The following is an 8,449-nucleotide window of genomic DNA, read 5'->3' on the forward strand; positions in this document are numbered from 1 at the left end:
CATAAACCCCCTGAAACCCATCCATGAACTACTTAGGGGTCCATGGACCCCCAGGTTAAAGAAGTTGTAAAGTCGAAGGTTTTTTTTATCTTAACGCATTCTATGCATTAAGATATCAAAAATATGATCAGAAGTCATCAAGGATGAGCAAATTCTTGTCACATTCATCCAATATTGTTTTTTTATACATAGACCCCCCCTAGAAGGTAATTGCAAAGATATGTACGGTTTTCCTAACACTTGACAAGGTTGCAAAACTGGGTTCAAATATTAACCACTTCAGCTCCGGAAGGTTCACCCCCTCTTCTTGACCAGGCCATTTTTTTGCGATATGGCACTGTGTTACTCTAAATGACGACTGCGGCATTGTGTGACGATGTACCCAAATAAAATTGATTTCCTTTTTTCCCCCCACAAATAGAGCTTTCTTTTGATAGTATTTTATTACCTCTGCGGTTTTTTATCTTTTGTGCTATGAGCGACAGTTTTGAAAAAAAAAATAGAATTTTTGTAAGACCTTTCCGTAAAATTCTGACAGTCGCCGCCCGATGGTATTAGCCTTCACTAATGGGTAATGGCGCACTCTGCAGGAGCAGGCTAGGCAGATAATTGATTATCAGGTTAATAAAAAAAAACTGGTATACCTCAGCACGCCACTAGGGGGCCATCCCACAGCCATTATCCATCCCAATCTGATATTACCTCAGTTTGTAGCAAGCAGTACCAGAAGGCAACAACCCCCAGATCCAAAAACCAGAAGGGCAGGGGCGGCGACTGTCAGAGGACTCAGAGAAAAGAATTTTACGGTAAGTTCTTACAAAAATTCTATTTTCTCTTACGTCCTCTGACAGTCGCCGCCCGATGGTATTAGCCTTCACTAATGGGACGTCCCAAAGCAGTGCAGGTATGAGGGGTGGGAAAGCAACGCAACAAATGTAGAAGGTAACGCAAATAGCCGGGCCAGTAACAACCTGAGCCCACAGGAAAAAACTGGAACGAACCCAGAAAAGAACACCCCATAAGGAGGGACAGTAAAAATAACGTCCCCTTGAACAACTGCCGCACTCAAACCTGTGCGGCCAATGGAAGCATCCGAAGATGCCAAAACAGCAAGTTTGGAAAACCGTTGAAAATGTGCACGGACGACCAGGTCGCCACCTTGCACATCAGAGCCACAGACGCCTGATGGCAAAAAGCCCAAGAGACACTAACGGTTCGAATAGAATGGGCCTTTACCGGGAAAGGAGGAACCTGATCCGTGATGGAAAAGGCCTGAACAATCGTCTGTCTGATTCACACAGAAATGGTCGCCGCGAAGGTGGCCGATCCCTTCTGAGGTCCCTCAGGAAGAAGAAATAGAAAATCAGACTGCCGAATCAACTCCGTGGCGGACAGGTAGCCTCGACCACCCGAACCACATCCAGAGAATGCAAGGCAAACTCCTTAGGATGCTAGGATCATGCACACAACATTTTCTTCATTGAGGTGGAAAGAAAAAAACCACCGTGGAAAGAAAAAACTGAGTCGGTCGCAGACTACCTTATCTCTAGGAAGAACCAGATAAGGAGAACGGCAGGACAAGGCCGCCAATGCAGACACTCTGCGAGACGACGTGATAGCCCCCAGAAAGGCAACTTCTCGTGACAACACAGACAGAGAAATCTCTCTGATGTTCTCAAAGGGAGGTTTGTTGTAACACTGACAAAAAACAATTTAGGTCCCAGGGAAGCAAGAGAGCTCTCCTCGGGGGAGCCAAATGCCGCACCTCTTGAATGAAGGTGCAGACCCAAGAAGGCGACGCCAAAGGTCATTGGAAAAAAAAAGGACGGCCAAGGCCGTAGTCAGCACAAGATGCTGATCCACGCCCTTCTGCAGGAAGGCCAAGACCTTCGCCACCGAGAAGGAACGAGGGTGAAAACCATGCACTTCGCACCAAACGACATACGCTTTCCAGGTGTGGTGAGAAAACTTCCTAGAAGTGGCTTTGCGAACCTTTAACAAGGTAGGGATGACCGTCCGAGGAAGACCTCTATCCCTCAGGACCGGGCCTTCAATAGCCATGCCAATAAAGCCAAAGCCTGTAAAACAGAATGGAAGATTGGTCCTTGAGACAGAAGATCGTCTCGCAGCTGAAGCCGCCAGTGAGGCTCGACGACCATCTGAACGACGTCCGCGTACCAGGAACGGCGAGGCCCGTCCGGGGCCACCAGAATCACTGACATCCGTTCCGACGCCAACCTGCGGAGGAACCTGGACAACAGCTGAATCGGAGGAAAGGCATACAGTAGCCGATAGCGGTGCCAAGGCACCGTAAAGCGTCCGCGGCGTCTGCCAGAGGAACGCAAGTCCTGGCCACGAACCTTACTACCTCTTGGTGGAGACAGGACGCGAACAAATCCACGCCCGGGGTCCCCCACCAGGTGCACAGGAGGTGAACCACCTCCAGACGTAGGGACCATTCCCCTCGGTCCAAAGTCTGGCGACTCAGATAGTTCGACTGCCAGTGTTCCACACTCGGAATGAGAATGTCCGAGAATGCAGGTACATGCGATTCGGCCCAGGACAGAATCTCGGCCACTCCTTTGGCCGCCCGGGCACTCCTTGTGCCCCCTTGGAGATTGACATAAGCCACAGCCATGGCATTGTCCGTCTGTACCAGCACCGGACACCCCTGAAGCTGAGATGACCACCGGAACAGACAAAGCTTGATCGCTCGGAACTCCAAGACGATGATCGGTAGCGAAGTCCCCCCCGCCGACCACGTCCCCTGGGCGCAAAGCGTGCCCAGAACCCCTCCCCAGCCCGACAGGCTGGCATCCATGGTGACAATCGTCCATAATAAAGGTCAGACGGACCGACCCTGTGTCAAGGACCGCGGCCGGAGCCACCACAGGAGATCCGACCGCACCGGATGACTCAAGGAAATACTTTTTTCCAAGGACTGAGGTGTCCTGTCCCACCTGTCCAGGATCCCCGCTTGCAGAGACCTGGTGTGAAAATGAGCAAACGGAACTGCTGCAAAAGCCGAGACCATCAGGCCCAGAACCCGCATGCAGGTCCTCAAAGAGGAGAGATCATCGTTCCTGAGAGCTCAGATCTCCTCCTGCAGAGTCCCGAGTATAGCCTCCGGAAGGAAGACCCGAGATTGAGCAGAGTCCAGGACCATCCCTAGGTACTGGAGACGAGTATAGAGAGTCAGTGCTGACTTCTGAAAATTGACGGTCCACCCAAACACCTGAAGTGTCTGAACCGTCACGGCCAGATCTTTCGCCAAGATCACACATGAGTTCGACCTTAACAAAAGGTCGTCCAGGTAACCGAGGACCGCAATGTCCCGTAAATGCAGCAAAGCTAGAACCTGAGCCAACACCTTGGTGAAAACCCTGGGAGCCGAAGCGAGACTGGAAGGCAACGCCACAAACTGGTAATGCTCCCCAGCCACCGCAAAGCCGAGACATCTCTGATGACCCTAAAAATAGGGATGTGGAGATACGCATCCCGCAAATCGATGGATGCCCGGAAGTCCTCAGGCCTCAACGAGGCCATCACCAACCGGATGGAGTCCATCTTGAACTTCCCGCACAAGGCAGTTCAGGGACTACAAGTCCAGAGTCGGACGCACTGTACCCTCTTTCCTGGGCACTGTGAACACGTTGGAGTAAAAACAGCGAAACCATTCCTGAAAGGAACGGGCACAATGACTCCTCGGGCAAGCAAATCGTGCACAGCCCCCATGAGATGGCTGAGACAACCAGGGGACAGGTGGAAAATGGACGGGAAGAGCATGTGCAGAATCCCAAGATGGCTGCTGTCCTTACACAGAGCTTAGATTCTGCCCACCATAAAACATGGCGGCCGCCCCAAACGGCGGCAAAATAAGTGTACAAACACATTCTGACCAACATCAGGGACCCCAGAGAGACCCCGGCACCATACAGCACTCCCAGCGGGAGCAGGGAAGGGAGGACAGCCCACAACCCGGCCAGAAGGGGGATCCTACAGAGACCACCAGCACTGCTATCCCCTAAGAGTGGGCCCACAACCCCCCAAACTTCCCCAGGAACAAGGGGGTATCAGTACTCACCAGTCCAGAAGCGAGCACCACTCAGATACGGGAGACCTCCCACCCTAAATGGGGGTGCCGTCAGCCATGGAGGAACGCTGGCAACAGGCGGTCGATCCGGGTTGAGACATCCTCAGCAAAACGCAACTCCGCGGCTCATCCCCATATGGAGGGGCACTGTCGTTATGAGGCCTGGGCATACCAGTAACCTGCGACGCTCGATGGCAGTCCAAGGTCCAGCTCTGCAGTCACTTGTAGTCCTCCAGGAAAGGAATCCCTGACTAACTAGTGATAGTGAGAGAAATAAAAATCTATTGTGTAAAGAAAAAAATACATAAATTTAGAAAAAAATATAAAGAAAACCGAGACTCTAGGTCTCAGCAGGGAAGACCTAGCTCTACTCCTGACGCTAGGCAGCTTCAAACTGAGGTAATATCAGATTGGGATGGATAATGGCTGTGGGATGGCCCCCTAGTGGCGTGCTAGTGTATAACAGTTTTTTTGTATTAACCGGATAATCAATTATCTGCCTAGCCTGCTCCTGCAGAGTGCGCCATTACCCATTAGTGAAGGCTAATACCATTGGGAGGCGACTGTCAGAGGACGTAAGAGAAACAATATTTTCTACTTTCTGCTATAAAACACAGCCAATGAAAAAAATTAAAAAAATCAATTTGTTTTTATCATTTTAAGCCAATATGTATTCTGCCACATATTTTTGGTAAAAAAAAATCCCAATAAGTGTATATTGATTAGTTTGCGCAAACGTTATTGCATCTACAAACTAGGGGAAAGATTTATGGCATTTGTATTTATTTTTTACTAGTAATGGCGGCGATCTGCGATTTTTAGCGGGGACTGCGACATTGCGGCGGACAGAACGGACACCTAACTGACACTCTTAACACTTTTGAGGGGGCCAGTGACATTACTAAAGTAATCAGTGCTAAAACATATGCACTGTTACTGTATAATGACACTGGCAGGGAAGGGGTTACCACCAAGGGTGATCAAAGGGTTAAATGTATCCCTAGGGGGTGCTTTCTAACTGTGTGGGGGATGGACTCACTAGATGAACATAGAGATCTGTGTTCCTAAATAGCAGGAACTGTGTTCATCTCTGACAGAATGGCGGTCTGCCTTGTTTACATCGCTGTTCTGTCTCTATGGGGGAAGTCAAAATTTTTTAGGTAGGGAAGAGTAAAACCACTGTCTCTAAAGGAAAATGGGAGAAATATGGGACTTTTCAGAGCATTGACATAAATACACAGAGAAATATTTTGTATAAAAATTATTTGTTACAAAATTGTATTTACCACTTCACGCCCAACGCCGTCTTGATTGGAGATATCTGAATAATGGGTGCAGCTGCAGGCATTATTCAGATATCTTCTTTTTCTGCCTTTGATTTCCTGCACCGTAAAAACAATCATAGCGTCAGTTCAGAGGGGACATCTCCCCCCTCCCATTCCCCTCCGGTGCTTCTCCCGGCTGGCCTGTGCGATCGGTAGATGAGGTCTAGTCTCAGCTTCAACAACAACTGGACTGGTAGCATCCTTCTCCGGTAATAATAAATAGCCCAGAACCGCAACATCGCAGGACTCCCAAAATCATCATTATCCTCCTCCATGGCCTTCCACAACAGGCCTGGGCCATCATAGCCCCCCCCCCTCCCTCTGGTTGAATGCCTTCTGCCTACCAAGGGTCTCGTTGGACTGCGTACCACCATAGTGCCCGGTACGAGTCGTCCAGCATAATTTCTCTCTGGACCAGGCACTCAAGGTGCCTTTCCCACAGCGTCAAGGGTTGTTCTCCCAGAATAAACATCCGTTGGCTCACTTGTTCCTGCCAGCGTTGCGCTGTACTTGGAAGCTTCTCTTTCCGCCGAAGCTGTGCTACCTCCATGGACTCCTGCCAGAGTTCTTGCATTACATTTTTTCTCCAGTTCCCCTTGTCCTTGGCTGACATATGGCCCTGTTCCTTTGCCAGTATGTCTTGTAGTCTCCGCTGGAACTCCACCTCATATGGGGACACTGCCCGGGGGCTAGCTTGCTCCATCTCCTGAGTTCCTCCTTAGACCGAGATGCTGCTGGGCTCCTCACTGCATTTCTGGTTTGGGATCTATTCAGAGAAGCATCCCACCACTTGCCACAAGTGTAACAGATCCCTAATACTTGGTCCAAGTATTTCTGTCTCCAGAATCTCACATGATGCAGTGACCTTCCCCTCACTCCCCCCCCAAACATCAGCCTAAGCTTGATGAAGGGTAAAACAAAAGACACTTTATTCACCAACTCACTTCCAATATATACAGTCTCATGAGTTTGATTTCATTATTATATGCAAATGTATGGTATACAGAACATAGTTAACATACCTTGGCCTTCTGAAAAGAGACAATAAGTGAATGGGACTGCAACATTATCATAATTAATTCAACAATCAACAAACAACAAGCCGAATACACATTCCTAGAAGTGTTAACACACTTCACCTCTAAACAGATGAAAGCAGAAGACATAGGCTCTCAGACTGCCAGTCTCCATTTTCAACACACCTTATTATAACTGTCAATACACATCCCCACAGTAGACATCATTAGCATTTATTTAGTCTCTCAATGTGTGGAGAAGTCCTCTGCTGCAATAGGCAGCTTTAGGCCTGTAACATTGATCCCAGTCTGTATCTTGGGGTGACATGGATTTGAGTCCAAAGCAACACTACTCCCATGGTCCTTCAGCATATACCCCCACCCAGAGGTGCACTCCCCTACAAGCCAGGCCCGTGGTCCGTGGGCAGGAGGCTGGCCTCCACACTCCTCCAGTAGCCCGTGGCGAACGTCCCAGAAAATGGGCATTCGTCACATGTATGTAGGCCCAAAATCTATGATTCAGTATGATTAGCATTATCCCCGATTGTGTACAATTTTCTTAAACAAATAAGCCTTTGTTAGTCTATTTCATAGTTCTTTACTGGAGATCCTGCCAGTAACAGCCCTTCCTGTTGCAGACTGACAACGATGAGCCACTGCCTCTCTAATAACCGTTGTCAGCCTGCTGTGTGTACTCCTTCAGTTCAGGTCTCTCAGATTGTCAGCCCATTGACAAGCTAAGGGAGCGCACACAACTGGAAATGCTATTACTGGCAGGATCTCCAGGTTAGAAACTTTGCAACATAATTGTAAAAGGATGGATTTACAAAAAGATTTACATACACATTATACTGTATAACATTCAGCTTTTATGTCAGGCTGCTGAAGACAATTTGCTGCAGCCATGATATTACAATTTAATATTTCTATGTATTTACTGTATCTCCACAGAACAACCGCTAGACACCGCACAAGATGAAGGACCTGGAGCCACCATGGAAATGGAGGAATAAGAAGATGAAAGCAAACCATTACCTGAGCCAGCTTCTTTATAACTAATGAATGCGGCCAGTGCTGGCCCAAGATATTGTGCTGCCTGTGTCCAAGAATGAAATACTGCCCCCCCCCCCCCCCAAAAAAAAAAAAATCACAGTCATCAAAATGCCCCCACATCCATTCTTTAATGTCATGATAGTTAAAACAAAAATTTAATTTTAAACACTCAGAATGCAGAGATCGGGAATGTGTTGCACTCAGAATGTAAGGATTAGGTGTGCTTTTCACTCAGAATGCAGAGATCAGGAGTGCTTTTCACTCAGAATGCAGAGATCAGGTGTGCTTTTCACTCAGAATGTAGGGATCAGGAGTGAGTTGCACTCAGAATGCAGAGATCAGGAGTTTTTATCAGATTATTCACATTTTGAAATTTCTTTTATTATCCCAAGGATGGATTAGGTCTGATCATTATTTATTCTACTGTCACTCTTAGCTCACTTAATATTTTTTGGCTATATCTATGTATTTGCATATTTTATGAGTCTGTTATTGTCACACACCTGGCCTCTATTTATTTATTAGTCATTTTTTACTTAACACCTGATTAGATGTGTCACTTTTTGATATACTGTATATCTTTCTTCCCACCAATCCATTGCAGATAGTTATTTTTATTATTATTACCCTTTGATTCACAGCCTTATTCAACACTATTTGTGTTGTGTATATATGCATATGGACACCCCCTTTTATATATATGTAAATATATATATTATAATATATGATATCTTTTTTTTTTTTTTTTTCATTTTATTTTATTTCTATCTCACCATTATCACATATTTTGCATTATAATTTTATTGTACCTTTAGCCTTTGTCATCTTGCAGTGTGTGAGCTCCATTCATTTGTATGAACTATATTTTATATATTTAGGAGTCAGATGCAGGGTTTACATAGTAATTTTATTTTATATCTCCTTTATCATACTATTTTATCATGTGCACTATAATCTAATTA

General features: G+C 46.8%; 1 protein-coding gene across 1 annotated transcript in view; it reads left to right on the top strand.

Annotated features, from left to right (window-relative positions):
* LOC309565500 (uncharacterized protein) overlaps positions 1-7,447 on the top strand; it is a gene marked incomplete at both ends in the record, with an annotated part of 88,573 nt that extends 81,126 nt beyond the window's left edge. Inside the window, one exon of the mRNA XM_082270470.1 lies at positions 7,386-7,447. Coding sequence (XP_082126596.1) covers positions 7,386-7,447 — 62 coding nt within the window. The remainder of the gene's footprint in view (positions 1-7,385) is intronic.
* Positions 7,448-8,449: the final 1,002 nt, after the last annotated feature.

The sequence above is a fragment of the Pelophylax lessonae genome, assembly GCF_965119305.1.
Source record: "Pelophylax lessonae genome assembly, chromosome: 10".
Classification (NCBI taxonomy): domain Eukaryota; kingdom Metazoa; phylum Chordata; class Amphibia; order Anura; family Ranidae; genus Pelophylax; species Pelophylax lessonae.